The sequence below is a fragment of the Oreochromis niloticus genome, linkage group LG12 (genome assembly GCF_001858045.2).
Source record: "Oreochromis niloticus isolate F11D_XX linkage group LG12, O_niloticus_UMD_NMBU, whole genome shotgun sequence".
Classification (NCBI taxonomy): Eukaryota; Metazoa; Chordata; class Actinopteri; order Cichliformes; family Cichlidae; genus Oreochromis; species Oreochromis niloticus.
In genome coordinates this window covers 37,959,387-37,981,091 of record NC_031977.2, presented here as the reverse complement: position 1 = coordinate 37,981,091, position 21,705 = coordinate 37,959,387, and the positions used below count along the sequence as shown (strand labels likewise).

Here is a 21,705-nt window from a genome sequence, read left to right as displayed (position 1 = left end):
AAAACTTGCCTGATAAAAGAAATCCATAACAGTCTAAATATTGAAAAAACAACTATAAAAGTTACAAAAAGTCAAAGTAATACGTCAGTCATCCTGAAAAAGCTGAACATTCGGATATCTGGATGGTTTCTGTAGCATAAAACAGCTGGAGCACGAGTGAAATGGTTCGAATAACAATAATGTCAACATTAATCAGCATTAATAATAATAATAACAACTGTCCTTGTGTTTGTTCATGTCTCTTACACTTTCTCTGATGATAGAGTTTGGGATGATAACTGGAGGACTTTTCCCACTAACATAGCCGTAGCGCAGAAACACGTCACCATCAGCCACCGGAGGGCCGTGGAGATACCTGGGACAGGTAAAAATACCACTCGTGTGTAACTGGCAGCTTTAAATTATTTGAAAGTTTATAAATGGTGCTGAAATGTTTATTCACCTGGCTGAAACCTTGAAGTTGAAATTGGTGAATAAATTGTGACTGATGTAATTTGCTTCTGGTTCCACTTGGATGGAGAAACTGGGAAGAACTGATGCAGGGTGAAAGCTGTTAATGATGTGTGTTTTACCCTCGATCAGCACCAGCAGTTTGCCTCATGATATTATAATGTACCGTATTCTCTAACTTCAAAGTCGGTGGTTGCTGTTGTGGTGAAATCATTGGAGTAAGAAGCTTCAATGGACCAAATGCCCAACCTGGAATCACAGACATGACCTTAGATACACGACCATGCAGCTGTGCGTCGTTTGCTTTACACTCTTATTTCTTACTTTGGGTTGACGGGGATCTTAAAGGGGTTTTGCAGAGATGGGATTCCATTGTTCACATCGACCATCTCCACAATGTCCACTGTTGTATGGTCCGGGTCCTGGCGGGAGGGAGGGGGTAAGATATTATGGAACCCATCAGAACATATCACTGCCCCCTTCTGCTACTACACGGGACGACTTCCTGCTTACCTTAAATGTCAGGTAGACGCTGCGATTAGCCGGCCTCAGCTCCTGGTTCAAGGAGAACGCCCTCACTTTGACTGGGAACAGAAACACAGCTGTATGAGTGACGAGGGTGATGGTGTAACGGAGACCCTGAAAGAGGATCAGCTGAATTTTAAGGTTAATGAGAACTATCCGACTACAGAAACCATGACAAAGACAGCCTGAAAGATGAAATCCAGCTCTGAGCTGATGGAGACCTTAACAGGAACCCTTGGCAAGGACTGGCTGAGGAGATCTACCAAACTCTATGAATGCATATGAAGCTGTTGATCAATGACACCACACACCAATGCTTCTCATGGAAACTGAGCGGAGACAGAACTGGCTGACTCAGAGAGTGAGGGGGCGGAGTCTCCAGTGGACCTCCAGGTGTACGAACCCTCTCCCACATGCAGGTAGCTGTACTGTTACCTTCTTTGACTATGTCCACTAGTCCCAAAAGGATGATTCTGTTCATCTGGATGTTTTTAGTGGGAGAAACGTTTCATCATCATCAGGTGACCTCTTCAGTCTCAGCTGACTGCAGGTTTCAACCTTATAAACAGGACATTTGCATAATGACTGACACTAGTTCAGGGGTCAGCAACCTTTAACACCCAAAGAGCCACTTGGACCCGGTTTCCACGCAAAAGAAAACACTGGGAGCCGCAAATACTTTTTGAAATCTAAAATGAAGATAACACTGTATATATTGTTTTTTATGCTTTGTGCGAACATCTAAAGTAAGTAAAGTTTATTTATTAAGTGCTTTTCACAGACAGGCAGCCACAAAGCGCTGTACACAAATATTAAAATAAACAATACAATCAATAGACATTATACACAATGTAAAAGATCAAATGAAAATAATGTAAAGAATATAAAATACGTAGATCAACAAAAGGCTTGTTTGAACAGAAAAGTTTTTAACTGCTTTTTAGAATCAATCAATCAATCTTTATTTATAAAGCACTTTTCATACAAACTGTATCACAAAGTGCTTTACATGGTTAAAAGCAGCCCACCCCACCCTCCCACTCATTCCCCGCACTGTCATTAACAGAAGCGGTCATGATACACACATCCCCCCCCCCCCCCCACACACACACACACATACACACACACACACCTAAAGAGTAAAATTGGGCTGGGTACGCATTAGCCAAGTGAGGAAACACTATCACAGGGAGCCGTCTGCACCGGGAGCCGATCACAGACCGCAGCCTCCAGGCTGGGCACGCAGCAGGAGGGAGGCAAAGAAGCCCCCAGCCAGGCTGAGAGGACCCACAGAGCCCCAGCAGCCACGGTCGATCACAGCCCCGGTGCAGAGAGCCCCCTCCGAGGAAACACTGGAGATATGACCTAATAAGAATATAAACAGGATAAAAAGATAAAATAAATAAGAGTGGGATACAATATAAATATAAGTATAAACAGAGTAAGAAGATAAAAAATGAATAAGAATACAATCAATAGGTATTAGGTAAAACTAAATTAATAATATAAATAGAATAACAGGATAGAACTAGAAAGCGAAAATTTCAGAAGAAATTTTATGTGTGCCTATGCCGCTGCTAATCACTGTAGTTGCCATTCATACGGCTACAGACAGCAAAACTCAGAAGAGCAGCCATTCTCCACCATGAACTATGGTAAAAACAAACACCGCTCACGCTTCACAGATGACAGCTTACAGTTTTGTGTAAAGATGAAGTTACTTCGTACAGCGCCGATTTGCAGACGCTGTGCACACAGGTTCATGAGCAGAAGTCCCATTGTACCACGGCAGACCCGACAATGTTTGCATGAACACGCTTTGAAGCATTACATTATAGACCACTTTTCACACATGCATTCACTTTTTGTTTTTTGTTATTTCTACACAGTGTTCTGAATTATGAACAATGGTCTACAGCCAATCCTGTGTATTATTATACAAACTTTGGTTGTGAGATTCAGATAACTATTTAATAAAAGCTAAATATTTTATATGAGAGTAAGAAAGAAAAGTATATCTTTATGTCCACCTTTCTCTGTTAATGCCCTACCTGGCCCCCTGGCAAAAGCTTTGCTAGATCCGCTCCTGCACAGTTACCAGCTGTCAGCTACACAAAAAAAGGAGCTTGGTGTTTACAGGGAGTGCAGAATTATTAGGCAAATCAGTATTTTGTCCACATCATCCTCTTCATGCATGTTGTCTTACTCCAAGCTGTATAGGCTCGAAAGCCTACTACCAATTAAGCATATTAGGTGATGTGCATCTCTGTAATGAGAAGGGGTGTGGTCTAATGACATCAACACCCTATATCAGGTGTGCATAATTATTAGGCAACCTCCTTTCCTTTGGCAAAATGGGTCAAAAGAAGGACTTGACAGGCTCAGAAAAGTCAAAAATAGTGAGATATCTTGCAGAGGGATGCAGCAGTCTTAAAATTGCAAAGCTTCTGAAGCGTGATCATCGAACAATCAAGCGTTTCATTCAAAATAGTCAACAGGGTCGCAAGAAGCGTGTGGAAAAACCAAGGCGCAAAATAACTGCCCATGAACTGAGAAAAGTCAAGCGTGCAGCTGCCAAGATGCCACTTGCCACCAGTTTGGCCATATTTCAGAGCTGCAACATCACTGGAGTGCCCAAAAGCACAAGGTGTGCAATACTCAGAGACACGGCCAAGGTAAGAAAGGCTGAAAGACGACCACCACTGAACAAGACACACAAGCTGAAACGTCAAGACTGGGCCAAGAAATATCTCAAGACTGATTTTTCTAAGGTTTTATGGACTGATGAAATGAGAGTGAGTCTTGATGGGCCAGATGGATGGGCCCGTGGCTGGATTGGTAAAGGGCAGAGAGCTCCAGTCCCACTCAGACGCCAGCAAGGTGGAGGTGGAGTACTGGTTTGGGCTGGTATCATCAAAGATGAGCTTGTGGGGCCTTTTCGGGTTGAGGATGGAGTCAAGCTCAACTCCCAGTCCTACTGCCAGTTTCTGGAAGACACCTTCTTCAAGCAGTGGTACAGGAAGAAGTCTGCATCCTTCAAGAAAAACATGATTTTCATGCAGGACAATGCTCCATCACACGCGTCCAAGTACTCCACAGCGTGGCTGGCAAGAAAGGGTATAAAAGAAGAAAAACTAATGACATGGCCTCCTTGTTCACCTGATCTGAACCCCATTGAGAACCTGTGGTCCATCATCAAATGTGAGATTTACAAGGAGGGAAAACAGTACACCTCTCTGAACAGTGTCTGGGAGGCTGTGGTTGCTGCTGCACGCAATGTTGATGGTGAACAGATCAAAACACTGACAGAATCCATGGATGGCAGGCTTTTGAGCGTCCTTGCAAAGAAAGGTGGCTATATTGGTCGCTGATTTGTTTTTGTTTTGTTTTTGAATGTCAGAAATGTATATTTGTGAATGTGGAGATGTTATATTGGTTTCACTGGTAAAAATAATCATTGAAATGGGTATATATTTGTTTTTTGTTAAGTTGCCTAATAATTATGCACAGTAATAGTCACCTGCACACACAGATATCCCCCTAAAATAGCTAAAACTAAAAACTACTTCCAAAAACATTCAGCTTTGATATTAATGTGTTTTTTGGGTTCATTGAGAACATGGTTGTTGTTCAATAATAAAATTATTCCTCAAAAATACAACTTGCCTAATAATTCTGCACTCCCTGTATGAGAGTAAGAAAGAAAAGTATATCTTTGTGTCCACCTTTCTCTGTTAATGCCCTACCTGGCCCCCTGGCAAAAGCTTTGCTAGATCCGCCCCTGCACAGTTACCAGCTGTCAGCTACACAAAAAAATGAGCTTGGTGTTTGTCTCTCAGAAACAGTTCATAACTTCCCTTCAACTCATTCATGTCACCTAAGGGTAAACCTGTTTCTCCATCACCTGTTCAGCTCTGATGATTCAGTAAGGATATCTGGTTTGGAACAGCCGTTTTTACAGCTGTGGCTGCAGCAAACATCAGCTGATACTAGAAATTAAAAGCAAATGAATTCTAACAACAGCTGATCAAGCTTAAACGTGCTGCTGTTGTTTAGCGCGATAAACAAACAAGAGAGAAAAGCCGATCATTGATCAGTTTCATGACTGAAGTTTCAACAGGCGAGAGAATGACAGGGGAGGCTTCGTAGACAGAATAAATCGTAATATTTTCTCTGAATGTGTCACGATTCCGTTTGTACGGCAACTCTACGAACTAACCATTATGAATAAAATAAAGTCCAACGTCAGTAACTTAGCGCGCACACAGCTGTACATAAACTCCCGTCGTGCTAGCTAGCACGCAGTACGATTGTAAAAAGTCAGCACAACGAAAATAAACTACACCTAAACTCTGTTTATATCTGACCCAAATAGAGTGCAGTTCATAACTTCTTACCTGAAATTCAGTTCACCTCACGCTCCTGCCTTCGCTTTCCCTGATCCATGATTGACCACCGCGTTAGCAATCGCCTGCCCGGCCTCATATGTCTCGTTGGCGGCATGTCCTTTCTGTCACACACCGGTGGGTAGCTGCCCTCTGTTGTAGCTCCACCACCAAACAACTCAGTTATTTTTTCCACATCCAGCTGTAACTCCGATTCTATGCGAGCATTTGCGAGAGACCGGGGAGGTGAAAGGAGAGAGAGAGAGTCCCCTCGCTATCCATTTGCAGCCAAGTGCGGCAGCTAGCTAGGTAGCCGGCTAGCTGTCAGGCAGGACTGACGTAGTCAGAGCACTGTCGCTAAATATGGGATGTCTTGATAAAACTAGAAAGCGAAAATTTCAGAAGAAATTTTATGTGTGCCTATGCCGCTGCTAATCACTGTAGTTTGCCATTCATACAGCTACAGAGAGCAAAACTCAGAAGAGCAGCCATTCTCCACCATGAACTATGGTAAAAACAAACACCGCTCACGCTTCACAGATGACAGCTTACAGTTTTGTGTAAAGATGAAGTTACTTCGTACAGCGCCGATTTGCAGACGCTGTGCACACAGGTTCATGAGCAGAAGTCCCATTGTACCACGGCAGACCCGACAATTTTTGCATGAACACGCTTTGAAGCATTACATTATGGACCACTTTTCACACATGGTTGGTTTACCCACACAGCCGGCTGTGCATTCACTTTTTGTTTTTTGTTATTTTTACACAGTGTTCTGAATGATTAACAATGGTCTACAGCCAATCTTGTGTATTATTATACAAACTGTGGTTGTAAGATGCAGATAACTATTTAATAAAAGCTAAATATTTTATATGAGAGTAAGAAAGAAAAGTATATCTTTGTGTCCCCCTTTCCCTGTTAATGCCCTACCTGGCCCCCTGGCAAAAGCTTTGCTAGATCCGCCCCTGCACAGTTACCAGCTGTCAGCTACACAAAAACAGGAGCTTGGTGTATATTTGTCTGTCAGAAACAGTTCATAACTTCCCTTCAACTCATTCATGTCACCTAAAGGGTAAACCTGTTTCTCCATCACCAGTTCAGCTCTGATGATTCAGTAAGGACATCTCCTGGTTTGGACCAGCCGCTTCTACAGCTGTGCCCCAGCAAACATCAGCTGATACTAAGATAAGATAAGATAACCTTTATTAGTCCCACATGTGGGAAATTTGTTTTGTCACAGCAGGAAGTGGACAGTGCAAAAGTTATGAAGCAAAAATTAGAATAAAATAAAATAAGAATAAATACAGTACACAACTGTACAGAATAGAATAAAATAAATACTATATACAGTAGAATAAAATAGAATAAAATATACAATAAGATAAAAATAGAATACAAATGCTATATACAACTGAGTAAAAAATACAACGATGCCAGGAAGATTATTGCACTTAGTGTTATTGCACATGTGTGTGTTTGATCAGTTAAAGTCTTTGTTGTGGAGTCTGACAGCAGTGGGGAGGAAAGACCTGCGAAATCTCTCCATCCCACACCGTGGGTGCCGCAGTCTCCCACTGAAGGAGCTGCTAGAAATTAAAATCAAATGAATTCTAACAACAGCTGATCAAGCTTAAACGTGCTGCTGTTCTTTAGCGCGATAAACAAGAGCGAAAAGCCGATCGTTGATCAGTTTCATGAGTGAAGTTGCAACTGGCGAGAGAATGACAGGGGAGGCTTCGTAACGACAGAATAAATCGTAATGTTTTCTCTGAATGTGGGACGATTCCGTTTGTACGGCAACTCTGACGAACCAACCCTTATGAATATAATAAAGTTCAACATCAGTAACTTACTGCGCACACAGCTGTCGTGCTAGCTAGCATGCAGTACGATTGTAAAAGGTCAGCACAACGAAAATAAACTACACCTAAACTCTGTTTATATCTGACCCAAATAGAGTGCAGTTCATAACTTCTTACCTGAAATTCAGTTCACCCCTCAGCTCCTGCCTTCGCTTTCCCTGATCCACGATTGACCTCCAGGTTAGCAACCACCTTCGCTTTCCCTGATCCACGATTGACCTCCAGGTTAGCAACCACCGGTCGATCGGCGGTGGCCTGCCCACCTCCTATGTGTGGTTCGCGGCATGTCCTTTCTGTCACACACCGGTGGATAGCTGCCCTCTGTTGTAGCTCCGGCTAGCTCCACCACCAAACAACTCAGTTATTTTTTCCACATCGACCACCATCATCGGCCCATATAAGCGAAAAATGAGTCCAGCTAAAACACAGACTTGGCGAGCGATCGGGTGTTGCAACAAATTTAGCCGCGTCACTATAAGCCCAGCCTGGGTGCTTTGAGGGTCGCTAGCAGCGCTAGCTAGCTATGCTAGCGGCGCTATGCTAGCGGCGCTATGCTAGCCGGCTGGCTATCAGCAACACATAAGACAACTCTTGCTAATATGGGATGTCTTGATAAAACGAGCAGATATTTGAAGTTTACACACCTATATTCTCGCCTGAAAATGTCTTAAAAGTTTAGTTTGTGACCTAGAAACACGAATAAAAGACATAGAAAACGAAGTGGTGGCCGCCATTGTTTGACTCGGTAGAGGCCTCTGTAGAGGCGTGCTATGAATTGTGGGATATGGAGTTTTGGGCCAAGGATAGATCTTTTCGCCTGTACTACTCCGGGTATACCACTAGAGAGAGCCAAGACACCACAAATGAAGTCTGTTTCTATGGCGCCAAAAGTAGAATCTTTCTAAATTTGCACTAAAATATTAATATTTAAAAAACTATAAAAGTCATGAACACCAAAAGTCGTACCATAGTAGTCCAGCTCCAGCCGCACAAAATGATCTAACATATGTAACCCTATTGTCAAAACTGTTTGGCAGAGGAGCGCGGGAAAATTTTCACTAAAATATTAATATTTCAAAAACTATAATAGTCATAAACACCAAAAGTCATAGCACACCATTCCAGATCCAGCCGCACAAAATGAGGTAACATATATGAAGCTTGTCTGAAAACTGCGGGGCGAGATTCGCTGCAAAATTTCAGGCGGAAACTGAAGAATAATAATAATAAATCCGAGGAATAGTAATATGTGTGCCTCTTGGCATAGGCACACATAACAAGCAGATATTTGAAGTTTACACACCTACATTCTCGCCTGAAAATATCTTAAAAGCTTATTTTGTGACCTAGAAACACGAATAAAAGACATATAAAACGAAGTGGTGGCCGCCATTGTTCACTCTGTAGAGGCGTGCTATGAATTGTGGGATATGGAGTTTTCAACACAAGGATAAATCTTTTCGGCTGTACTACTCCCGGTATACCACTAGAGAGAGCCAAGACACCACAAATGAAGTCTGTTTCTATGGTGCCAAAAGCAGAATCTTTCTCAGGAGCCTAGAAATTGGCCTAAATTTGCACTAAAATCTAAATATTTCAAAAACTATAAAAGTTATAAACACCAAAAGTCACACCATACTAGCCCAGCTCCAGCCGCACAAAATGATGTAACATATGTACCCCTATTCTCAAAACTGTTTGGCAGAGGAGCGCGGGAAAATTTTCACTAAAATATTAATATTTAAAAAACTATAATATTCATAAACACCAAAAGTCATAGCACACCATTCCAGATCCAGCCGCACAAAATGAGGTAACATATATGAAGCTTGTCTAAAAACTGCGGGTCGAGATACACTGCAAAATTTCAGGCGGAAAAAGGAAAATAATAATAATAATAACTAGAAAGCGAAAATTTCAGAAGAAATTTTATGTGTGCCTATGCCGCTGCTAATCACTGTAGTTGCCATTCATACGGCTACAGAGAGCAAAACTCAGAAGAGCAGCCATTCTCCACCATGAACTATGGTAAAAACAAACACCGCTCACGCTTCACAGATGACAGCTTACAGTTTTGTGTAAAGATGAAGTTACTTCGTACAGTGCCGATTTGCAGACGCTGTGCACACAGGTTCATGAGCAGAAGTCCCATTGTACCACGGCAGACCCGACAATGTTTGCATGAACACGCTTTGAAGCATTACATTATGGACCACTTTTCACACATGCATTCACTTTTTGTTTTTTGTTATTTCTACACAGTGTTCTGAATGATGAACAATGGTCTACAGCCAATCTTGTGTATTATTATACAAACTTTGGTTGTAAGATTCAGATAACTATTTAATAAAAGCTAAATATTTTATATGAGAGTAAGAAAGAAAAGTATATCTTTATGTCCACCTTTCTCTGTTAATGCCCTACCTGGCCCCCTGGCAAAAGCTTTGCTAGATCCGCCCCTGCACAGTTACCAGCTGTCAGCTACACAAAAACAGGAGCTTGGTGTTTACAGGGAGTGCAGAATTATTAGGCAAATGAGTATTTTGTCCACATCATCCTCTTCATGCATGTTGTCTTACTCCAAGCTGTATAGGCTCGAAAGCCTACTACCAATTAAGCATATTAGGTGATGTGCATCTCTGTAATGAGAAGGGGTGTGGTCTAATGACATCAACACCCTATATCAGGTGTGCATAATTATTAGGCAACCTCCTTTCCTTTGGCAAAATGGGTCAAAAGAAGGACTTGACAGGCTCAGAAAAGTCAAAATAGTGAGATATCTTGCAGAGGGATGCAGCAGTCTTAAAATTGCAAAGCTTCTGAAGCGTGATCATCGAACAATCAAGCGTTTCATTCAAAATAGTCAACAGGGTCGCAAGAAGCGTGTGGAAAAACCAAGGCGCAAAATAACTGCCCATGAACTGAGAAAAGTCAAGCGTGCAGCTGCCAAGATGCCACTTGCCACCAGTTTGGCCATATTTCAGAGCTGCAACATCACTGGAGTGCCCAAAGCACAAGGTGTGCAATACTCAGAGACACGGCCAAGGTAAGAAAGGCTGAAAGACGACCACCACTGAACAAGACACACAAGCTGAAACGTCAAGACTGGGCCAAGAAATATCTCAAGACTGATTTTTCTAAGGTTTTATGGACTGATGAAATGAGAGTGAGTCTTGATGGGCCAGATGGATGGGCCCGTGGCTGGATTGGTAAAGGGCAGAGAGCTCCAGTCCCACTCAGATGCCAGCAAGGTGGAGGTGGAGTACTGGTTTGGGCTGGTATCATCAAAGATGAGCTTGTGGGGCCTTTTCGGGTTGAGGATGGAGTCAAGCTCAACTCACAGTGCTACTGCCAGTTTCTGGAAGACACCTTCTTCAAGCAGTGGTACAGGAAGAAGTCTGCATCCTTCAAGAAAAACATGATTTTCATGCAGGACAATGCTCCATCACACGCGTCCAAGTACTCCACAGCGTGGCTGGCAAGAAAGGGTATAAAAGAAGAAAAACTAATGACATGGCCTCCTTGTTCACCTGATCTGAACCCATTGAGAACCTGTGGTCCATCATCAAATGTGAGATTTACAAGGAGGGAAAACAATACACCTCTCTGAACAGTGTCTGGGAGGCTGTGGTTGCTGCTGCACGCAATGTTGATGGTGAACAGATCAAAACACTGACAGAATCCATGGATGGCAGGCTTTTGAGTGTCCTTGCAAAGAAAGGTGGCTATATTGGTCGCTGATTTGCTTTGGTTTTGTTTTGAATGTCAGAAATGTATATTTGTGAATGTGGAGATGTTATATTGGTTTCACTGGTAAAAATAAATAATTGAAATGGGTATATATTTGTTTTTTGTTAAGTTGCCTAATAATTATGCACAGTAATAGTCACCTGCACACACAGATATCCCCCTGTAAAATAGCTAAAACTAAAAACTACTTCCAAAAACTTTCAGCTTTGATATTAATGAGTTTTTTGGGTTCATTTAGAACATGGTTGTTGTTCAATAATAAAATTATTCCTCAAAAATACAACTTGCCTAATAATTCTGCACTCCCTGTATTTGTCTGTCAAAAATAGTTCATAACTTCCCTTCAACTTATTCATGTCACCTAAAGAGTAAACCTGTTTCTCCATCACCAGTTCAGCTCTGATGATTCAGTAAGGACATCTGCCGTTTTTACAGCTGTAGCTCCAGCAAACATCAGCTGATACCAGAAATTAAAAGCAAATGAATTCTAACAACAGCTGATCAAGCTTAAACGTGCTGCTGTTGTTTTGCGCGATAAACAAACAAGAGAGAAACGCCGATCATTGATCAGTTTCATGACTGAAGTTTCAACAGGCGAGAGAATGACAGGGGAGGCTGTCATAAAGTTCAACATGCGCACACAGCTGTATAGAAACTCCGTCGTGCTAGCTAGAACGCAGTACGAGTTATTGTAAGTGACTGAAAAAGTCAGCACAATGAAAATAAACTACACCTAAACTCGGTTTATATCTGACCGAAATAGAGTGCAGTTCATAACTTCTTACCTGAAATTCAGTTCACCTCACGCTCCTGCCTTCGCTTTCCCTGATCCATGATTGACCACCGCGTTAGCAATCGCCTGCCCGGCCTCGTATGTCTCGTTGGCGGCATGTCCTTTCTGTCACACACCGGTGGATAGCTGCCCTCTGTTGTAGCTCCACCACCAAACAACTCAGTTATTTTTTCCACATCGACCAGCATCATCGGCCCATATAAACGAAAAATAAGTCCAGCTAAGACACAGACCCTTGCCGAGCGATCGGGCGATTAAACAAATTTTAGCCACCTCACTATCAGCCAAGCCTGGGTGGTTTTTCACGAAGGGTCGCTAGCCGCGCTAGCTAGCTAAGCTAGCGGCGCTAGCTAGCTAGCCAGCCGGCTATCAGCAACACGTAAGAGAACTGTTGCTAAATAAACTACACCTAAACTCGGTTTATATCTGACCCAAATAGAGTGCAGGTCATAACTTCTTACCTGAAATTCAGTTCACCTCACGCTCCTGCCTTCGCTTTCCCTGATCCACGATTGACCTCCGCGTTAGCAAACACCGGTCGCCTGCCTCGTATGTCTCATTCGCGGCATATCCTTTCTGTCATACACCGGTGGATAGCTGCCCACTGTTGTAGCTCCGCGTTATAGCACCACCAAACAACTCAGTTATTTTTCCACATCCAGCTGTAACTCCGATTCTATGCGAGCATTTGCGAGAGACCGGGGAGGTGAAACGACAGAGAGAGTCCCTCGCTATCCATTTGCAGCCAAGTGCGGCAGCTAGCTAGGTAGCCGGCTAGCTGTCAGGCAGGACCGATGTAGTCAGAGCACTGTCGCTAAATATGGGATGTCTTGATAAAACAAGCAGATATTTGAAGTTTACACACCTACATTCTCGCCTGAAAATATCTTAAAAGCTTATTTTGTGACCTAGAAACACGAATAAAAGACATATAAAACGAAGTGGTGGCCGCCATTGTTCACTCTGTAGAGGCGTGCTATGAATTGTGGGATATGGAGTTTTCAACACAAGGATAAATCTTTTCGGCTGTACTACTCCCGGTATACCACTAGAGAGAGCCAAGACACCACAAATGAAGTCTGTTTATTTGGCGCCAAAAGATGAATTGGCCTAAATTTGCACTAAAATATTAATATTTAAAAAACTATAAAAGTTATAAACACCAAAAGTCATAACATAATAGTCCAGCTCCAGCCGCACAAAATGATCTAACATATGTAACCCTAATGTCAAAACTGTTTGGCAGAGGAGCGCGGGAAAATTTCACTAAAATATTAATATTTAAAAAACTATAAAATTCATAAACACCAAAAGTCATAGCACACCATTCCAGATCCGGCCGCACAAAATGAGGTAACATATATGAAGCTTGTCTCAAAACTGCGAGGCGAGATTCGCTGCAAAATTTCAGGCGGAAACTGGAGAATAATAATAATAATAAATCCGACGAATAGTAATATGTGTGCCTCTTTCCATAGGCACACATAATAACTAGAAAGCGAAAATTTCTGAAGAAATTTTATGTGTGCCTATGCCGCTGCTAATCTGTGTAGTTTGCCATTCTTACGGCTGCTTAGGGCAAAACTCAGAAGAGCAGCCATTCTCCACCATGAACTATGGTAAAAACAAACACCGCTCACACTTCACAGATGACAGCTTACAGTTTTGTGTAAAGATGAAGTTGCTTTGTACAGCCCGATTTGCAGTCGCTGTGCACACAGGTTCATGAGCAGAAGTCCCCATTGTAGCACGGCAGACCCGACAATGTTTGCATGAACACGCTTTGAAGCATTACGTTATGGACCACTTTTCACACATGGTTGGTGTACCCACACAACCGGCTGTAGCTTTTCAACTTACACACACCCAAAAAACAGCCGAGAGAGCACAGACAACGCCCGAGAGGCGTGATTGCAGATGCCGCTCAGGTGGGTCCACCTCCCCTGCAGCGGCACTGCAGACCAAGCCCCGCCACACACATCAAACACGTAAAATAAATATTTATGCACTTTCGCATTCACTTTTTGTCTTTTGTTATTTTTACACAGTGTTCTGAATGATGAGCAATGGTCTACAGCCAATCTTGTGTATTATTATACAAACTTTGGTTGTAAGATTCAGATAACTATTTAATAAAAGCTAAATATTTTATATGAGAGTAAGAAAGAAAAGTATATCTTTGTGTCCACCTTTCTCTGTTAATGGCCTACCTGGCCCCCTGGCAAAAGCTTTGCTAGATCCGGCCCTGCACAGTTACCAGCTGTCAGCTACACAAAAAAAGGAGCTTGCTGTTTACAGGGAGTGCAGAATTATTAGGCAAATGAGTATTTTGTCCACATCATCCTCTTCATGCATGTTGTCTTACTCCAAGCTGTATAGGCTCGAAAGCCTACTACCAATTAAGCATATTAGGTGATGTGCATCTCTGTAATGAGAAGGGGTGTGGTCTAATGACATCAACACCCTATATCAGGTGTGCATAATTATTAGGCAACTTCCTTTCCTTTGGCAAAATGGGTCAAAAGAAGGACTTGACAGGCTCAGAAAAGTCAAAAATAGTGAGATATCTTGCAGAGGGATGCAGCAGTCTTAAAATTGCAAAGCTTCTGAAGCGTGATCATCGAACAATCAAGCGTTTCATTCAAATAGTCAACAGGGTCGCAAGAAGCGTGTGGAAAAACCAAGGCGCAAAATAACTGCCCATGAACTGAGAAAAGTCAAGCGTGCAGCTGCCAAGATGCCACTTGCCACCAGTTTGGCCATATTTCAGAGCTGCAACATCATTGGAGTCCCCAAAAGCACAAGGTGTGCAATACTCAGAGACATGGCCAAGGTAAGAAAGGCTGAAAGACGACCACCACTGAACAAGACACACAAGCTGAAACGTCAAGACTGGGCCAAGAAATATCTCAAGACTGATTTTTCTAAGGTTTTATGGACTGATGAAATGAGAGTGAGTCTTGATGGGCCAGATGGATGGGCCCGTGGCTGGATTGGTAAAGGGCAGAGAGCTCCAGTCCCACTCAGACGCCAGCAAGGTGGAGGTGGAGTACTGGTTTGGGCTGGTATCATCAAAGATGAGCTTGTGGGCCTTTTCGGGTTGAGGATGGAGTCAAGCTCAACTCCCAGTCCTACTGCCAGTTTCTGGAAGACACCTTCTTCAAGCAGTGGTACAGGAAGAAGTCTGCATCCTTCAAGAAAAACATGATTTTCATGCAGGACAATGCTCCATCACACACGTCCAAGTACTCCACAGCGTGGCTGGCAAGAAAGGGTATAAAAGAAGAAAAACTAATGACATGGCCTCCTTGTTCACCTGATCTGAACCCCATTGAGAACCTGTGGTCCATCATCAAATGTGAGATTTACAAGGAGGGAAAACAGTACACCTCTCTGAACAGTGTCTGGGAGGCTGTGGTTGCTGCTGCACGCAATGTTGATGGTGAACAGATCAAAACACTGACAGGATCCATGGATGGCAGGCTTTTGAGTGTCCTTGCAAAGAAAGGTGGCTATATTGGTCGCTGATTTGTTTTGTTTTTGTTTTTGAATGTCAGAAATGTATATTTGTGAATGTGGAGATGTTATATTGGTTTCACTGGTGAAAATAAATAATTGAAATGGGTATATATTTGTTTTTTGTTAAGTTGCCTAATAATTATGCACAGTAATAGTCACCTGCACACACAGATATCCCCCTAAAATAGCTAAAACTAAAAACTACTTCCAAAAACTTTCAGCTTTGATATTAATGAGTTTTTTGGGTTCATTGAGAACATGGTTGTTGTTCAATAATAAAATTATTCCTCAAAAATACAACTTGCCTAATAATTCTGCACTCCCTGTATGAGAGTAAGAAAGAAAGGTATATCTTTGTGTCCACCTTTCTCTGTTAATGCCCTACCTGGCCCCCTGGCAAAAGCTTTGCTAGATCCGCCCCTGCACAGTTACCAGCTGTCAGCTACACAAAAAAATGAGCTTGGTGTTTGTCTCAGAAACAGTTCATAACTTCCCTTCAACTCATTCATGTCACCTAAGGGTAAACCTGTTTCTCCATCACCTGTTCAGCTCTGATGATTCAGTAAGGATATCTGGTTTGGAACAGCCGTTTTTACAGCTGTGGCTGCAGCAAACATCAGCTGATACTAGAAATTAAAAGCAAATGAATTCTAACAACAGCTGATCAAGCTTAAACGTGCTGCTGTTGTTTAGCGCGATAAACAAACAAGAGAGAAAAGCCGATCATTGATCAGTTTCATGACTGAAGTTTCAACAGGCGAGAGAATGACAGGGGAGGCTTCGTAACGACAGAATAAATCGTAATATTTTCTCTGAATGTGGCACGATTCCGTTTGTACGGCAACTCTACGAACGAACCCTTATGAATAAAATAAAGTCCAACGTCAGTAACTTAGCGCGCACACAGCTGTATATAAACTCCCGTCGCGCTAGCTAGCACGCAGTACGATTGTAAAAAGTCAGCACAACGAAAATAAACTACACCTAAACTCTGTTTATATCTGACCCAAATAGAGTGCAGTTCATAACTTCTTACCTGAAATTCAGTTCACCTCACGCTCCTGCCTTCGCTTTCCCTGATCCATGATTGACCACCGCGTTAGCAATCGCCTGCCCGGCCTCATATGTCTCGTTGGCGGCATGTCCTTTCTGTCACACACCGGTGGATAGCTGCCCTCTGTTGTAGCTCCACCACCAAACAACTCAGTTATTTTTTCCACATCGACCAGCATCATCGGCCCATATAAACGAAAAATAAGTCCAGCTAAGACACAGACCCTTGCCGAGCGATCGGGCGATTAAACAAATTTTAGCCACCTCACTATCAGCCAAGCCTGGGTGGTTTTTCACGAAGGGTCGCTAGCCGCGCTAGCTAGCTAAGCTAGCGGCGCTAGCTAGCTAGCCAGCCGGCTATCAGCAACACGTAAGAGAACTGTTGCTAAATAAACTACACCTAAACTCGGTTTATATCTGACCCAAATAGAGTGCAGGTCATAACTTCTTACCTGAAATTCAGTTCACCTCACGCTCCTGCCTTCGCTTTCCCTGATCCACGATTGACCTCCGCGTTAGCAAACACCGGACGATCGGCGGTAGCCTCACCGCCTTGTATGTCTCGTTCGCGGCATGTCCTTTCTGTCACACACCGGTGGATAGCTGCCCTCTGTTGTAGCTCCACCACCAAACAACTCAGTTATTTTTTCCACATCGACCAGCATCATCGGCCCATATAAACGAAAAATAAGTCCAGCTAAGACACAGACCCTTGCCGAGCGATCAGGCGATTAAACAAATTTTAGCCACCTCACTATCAGCCAAGCCTGGGTGGTTTTTCACGAAGGGGCGCTAGCTAGCTAAGCTAGCGGCGCTAGCTAGCTAGCCGGCTATCAGCAACACTTAAGAGAATTGTCGCTAATATGGGATGTCTTGATAAAACGAGCAGATATTTGAAGTTTACACACCTACATTCTCGCCTGAAAATATCTTAAAAGTGTATTTTGTGACCTAGAAACACGAATAAAAGACATATAAAACGAAGTGGTGTCCGCCATTGTTTAACTCGGCAGAGGGGTGCTATGAATTATGGGATATGGAGTTTTGTAACAAGCATACAGATTTTCAGCCGTACTACTCCCGGTATACCACTAGAGAGAGCCAACCCACCACAAATAAAGTCTGTTTCTATGGAAATTGGCCTAAATTTGCACTAAAATCTAAATATTTCAAAAACTATAAAAGTCATAAACACCAAAAGTGTATACCATACTAGTCCAGCTCCAGCCGCACAAAATGATCTAACATATGTAACCCTATTTTCAAAACTGTTTGGCAGAGAAGCGCGGGAAAATTTTCACTAAAATATTAATATTTAAAAAACTATAATAGTTATAAACACCAAAAGTCATAGCACACCATTCCTGATCCAGCCGCACAAAATGAGGTAACATATATGAAGCTTGTCTCAAAACTGCGGGGCGAGTTTCGCTGCAAAATTTCAGGCGGAAACTGAAGAATAATAATAATAATAATAAATCCGACGAATAGTAATATGTGTGCCTCTTGTCATAGGCACACATAATAATAAGAAGAATAATAAATCCGAGGAATAGTAATATGTGTGCCTCTTGGCATAGGCACACATAACTAGAAAGCGAAAATTTCAGAAGAAATTTTATGTGTGCCTATGCCGCTGCGAATCAGTGTAGTTTGACATTCATACGGCTACAGAGAGCAAAACTCAGAAGAGCAGCCATTCTCCACCGTGAACTATGGTAAAAACAAACACCGCTCGCGCCTCACAGATGACAGCTTACAGTTTTGGGTAAAGATGAAGTGACTTTGCACAGCCCCGATTTGCAGATGCTGTGCACACAGGTTCATGAGCAGAAGTCCCATTGTACCACGGCAGACCCGACAATGTTTGCATGAACACTCTTTGAAGCATTACGTTATGGACCACTTTTCACACATGCTTGGTGTACCCACACAGCCGGCTGTAGCTTTTCAACTGACAGCCCGACACACACCCAAAAAACAGCCGAAAGAGCACAGACTTTACGCCCGTGGGTCCACCTCCCCTGCAGCGGCACTGCAGACCACGCCCCGCCACACACATCAAACACGTAAAATAAATATTTATGCACTTTTGCATTTACTTTTTGTTTTTTGTTATTTTTACACAGTAAATGATTAACAATGGTCTACAGCCAATCTTGTGTATTATTATACAAACTTTGGTTGTAAGATGCAGATAACTATTTAATAAAAAGCTAAATATTTTATACGAGAGTAAGAAAGAAAAGTATATCTTTGTGTCCCCCTTTCCCTGTTAATGCCCTACCTGGCCCCCTGGCAAAAGCTTTGCTAGATCCGCCCCTGCACAGTTACCAGCTGTCAGCTACACAAAAAAGGAGCTTGGTCTTTGTCTCTCAGAAACAGTTCATAACTTCCCTTCAACTCATTCATGTCACCTAAAGTGTAAACCTGTTTCTCCATCACCAGTTCAGCTCTGATGATTCAGTAAGGACATCTCCTGGTTTGGACCAGCCGCAAAATTAAAATCAAATGAATTCTAACAACAGCTGATCAAGCTTAAACGTGCTGCTGTTGTTTAGCGCGATAAACAAGAGCGAAAAGCCGATCGTTGATCAGTTTCACGATTGAAGTTGCAACAGGCCAGAGAATGACAGGGGAGGCTTCATAACGACAGAATAAATTGTAATATTTTCTCTGAATGTGGGACGATTCCGTTTGTACGGCAACTCTACGGACTAACCGTTATGAATAAAATAAAGTTCAACGTCAGTAACTTAGCGCGCACACAGCTCTATAGAAACTCCTGTGCAATTCATAACTTCTTACCTGAAATTCAGTTCACCTCACGCTCCTGCCTTAGGTTTGCCTGATCCACGATCTACCACCGGTCGATCGGCGGTCCCCTCGCCACCTCCTATGTCTCGTTCCCGCATGTTTTTCTGACACACACCGGTAGATAGCTGCTCTCTGTTGTAGCTGCGCGTTAGCCAAGACCAAACAACTCAGTTATTATTTCCACATCGACCAGCATCATCGGCCCATATAAACGAAAAATAAGTCCACCTAAGACAGTCTGTTGGCGAGCGAACAGGTGATGGTCAGCAGTCTCACTGAAGGCAAGCCCGGGTGCTCGAAGGGTCGCTAGCCACGCTAGCTAGTTAGCCGGCAACATCGTCAGATATAATATGGGATGTTTTGACAAAACGAGCAGATATTTGAAGTTTACACACCTACATTCTCGCCTGAAAATATCTTAAAAGTTCATTTTGTGACCTAGAAACACGAATAAAAGACGTTTAAAACGAAGAGGTGTCCGCCATTGTTGAACTCGGCAGAGGCGTGCTATGCATTATGGGATATTGAGTTTAAAAACAAGCATACAGATTTCGGCCGTACTACTCCCGGTATACCACTAGAGAGAGCCAACCCACCACAAATAAAGTCTGTTTCTATGGAAATTGGCCTAAATTTGCACTAAAATCTAAATATTTCAAAAACTATAAAAGTCATGAACACCAAAAGTGTATACCATACTAGTCCAGCTCCAGCCGCACAAAATGATCTAACATATGTAACCCTATTGTCAAAACTGTTAGGCAGAGAGGCGCGGGAAAATTTTCACTAAAATATTAATATTTAAAAAACTATAATAGTTATAAACACCAAAAGTCATAGCACACCATTCCTGATCCAGCCGCACAAAATGAGGTAACATATATGAAGCTTGTCTCAAAACTGCGGGGCGAGATTCGCTGCAAAATTTCAGGCGGAAACTGGAGAATAATAATAATAATAACTAGAAAGCGAAAATTTCAGAAGAAATTTTATGTGTGCCTATGCCGCTGCTAATCACTGTAGTTTGCCATTCATACGGCTACAGAGAGCAAAACTCAGAAGAGCAGCCATTCTCCACCATGAACTATGGTAAAAACAAACACCGCTCACGCTTCACAGATGACAGCTTACAGTTTTGTGTAAAGATGAAGTTACTTTGTACAGCGCCGATTTGCAGACGCTGTGCACACAGGTTCATGAGCAGAAGTCCCATTGTACCACGGCAGACCCGACAATGTTTGCATGAACACACTTTGAAGCATTACATTATAGACCACTTTTCACACATGCATTCACTTTTTGTTTTTTGTTATTTTTACACAGTGTTCTGAATTATGAACAATGGTCTACAGCCAATCCTGTGTATTATTATACAAACTTTGGTTGTGAGATTCAGATAACTATTTAATAAAAGCTAAATATTTTATATGAGAGTAAGAAAGAAAAGTATATCTTTGTGTCCACCTTTCTCTGTTAATGCCCTAGCTCCCCCCCCCCCCAAAGCTTTGCTAGATCCGCCCCTGCACAGTTACCAGCTGTCAGCTACACAAAAAAGGAGCTTGGTCTTTGTCTCTCAGAAACAACTCATAACTTCCCTTCAACTCATTCATGTCACCTAAAGTGTAAACCTGTTTCTCCATCACCAGTTCAGCTCTGATGATTCAGTAAGGACATCTCCTGATTTCATCTTCATGCTCCAGCAAACATCAGCTGATACTAGAAATTAAAATCAAAAGAATTCTAACAACAGCTGATCAAGCTTAAACGTGCTGCTGTTGTTTAGCGCGATAAATAAGAGCGAACAGCCGATCATTGATCAGTTTCATGATTGACGTTTCAACACGCGAGAGAATGACAGGGGAGGCTTCGTAACGACAGAATAAATCATAATGTTTTCTCTGAATGTGGGACGATTCCGTTTTTACAGCACGGCAACTCTATGAACTAACCCTAATGAATAAAATAAAGTCCAACGTCAGTAACTTAGTGCGCACACAGCTGTATATAAACTCCCGTGGCAGTACGATTGTAAAAGGTCAACGAAAATAAATTACACCTAAACTCGGTTTATATCTGACCCAAATAGAGAGCGACCGGGTGCTGACACGAGTTTCACCCGCCTCAATATAAGCCAAGCCTGGGTGCTTTTTCACGAAGGGTTGCTAGCGGCGCGAGCTAACTATGCTAGCGGCGCTAGCTAGCTAGCCGGCTATCAGCAACACATAAGAGAACTGCTGCTAAGTAAACTACACCTAAACTCGGTTTATATCTGACCCAAATAGAGAGCGACCGGGTGCTGACACGAGTTTCACCCGCCTCAATATAAGCCAAGCCTGGGTGCTTTTCACGAAGGGTTGCTAGCGGCGCGAGCTAACTATGCTAGCGGCGCTAGCTAGCTAGCCGGCTATCAGCAACACATAAGAGAACTGCTGCTAAATAAACTACACCTAAACTCGGTTTATATCTGACCCAAATAGAGTGCAGTTCATAACTTCTTACCTGAAATTCAGTTCACCTCACGCTCCTGCCTTCGCTTTCCCTGATCCAT

The 21,705-nt window shown here is 42.6% G+C and overlaps 1 protein-coding gene across 1 annotated transcript in view; it reads right to left on the bottom strand.

The window, feature by feature from the left end:
- Window positions 1-21,705, bottom strand: part of c5 (complement component 5) — a 58,864-nt gene that overhangs the window by 26,105 nt on the left and 11,054 nt on the right. Inside the window, exons 4-8 of the mRNA XM_019346953.2 lie at window positions 964-1,034; window positions 775-872; window positions 617-699; window positions 443-533; window positions 247-355 (exon numbers count right to left, since the gene is read on the bottom strand). Coding sequence (XP_019202498.1) covers window positions 247-355; window positions 443-533; window positions 617-699; window positions 775-872; window positions 964-1,034 — 452 coding nt within the window. The remainder of the gene's footprint in view (window positions 1-246; window positions 356-442; window positions 534-616; window positions 700-774; window positions 873-963; window positions 1,035-21,705) is intronic.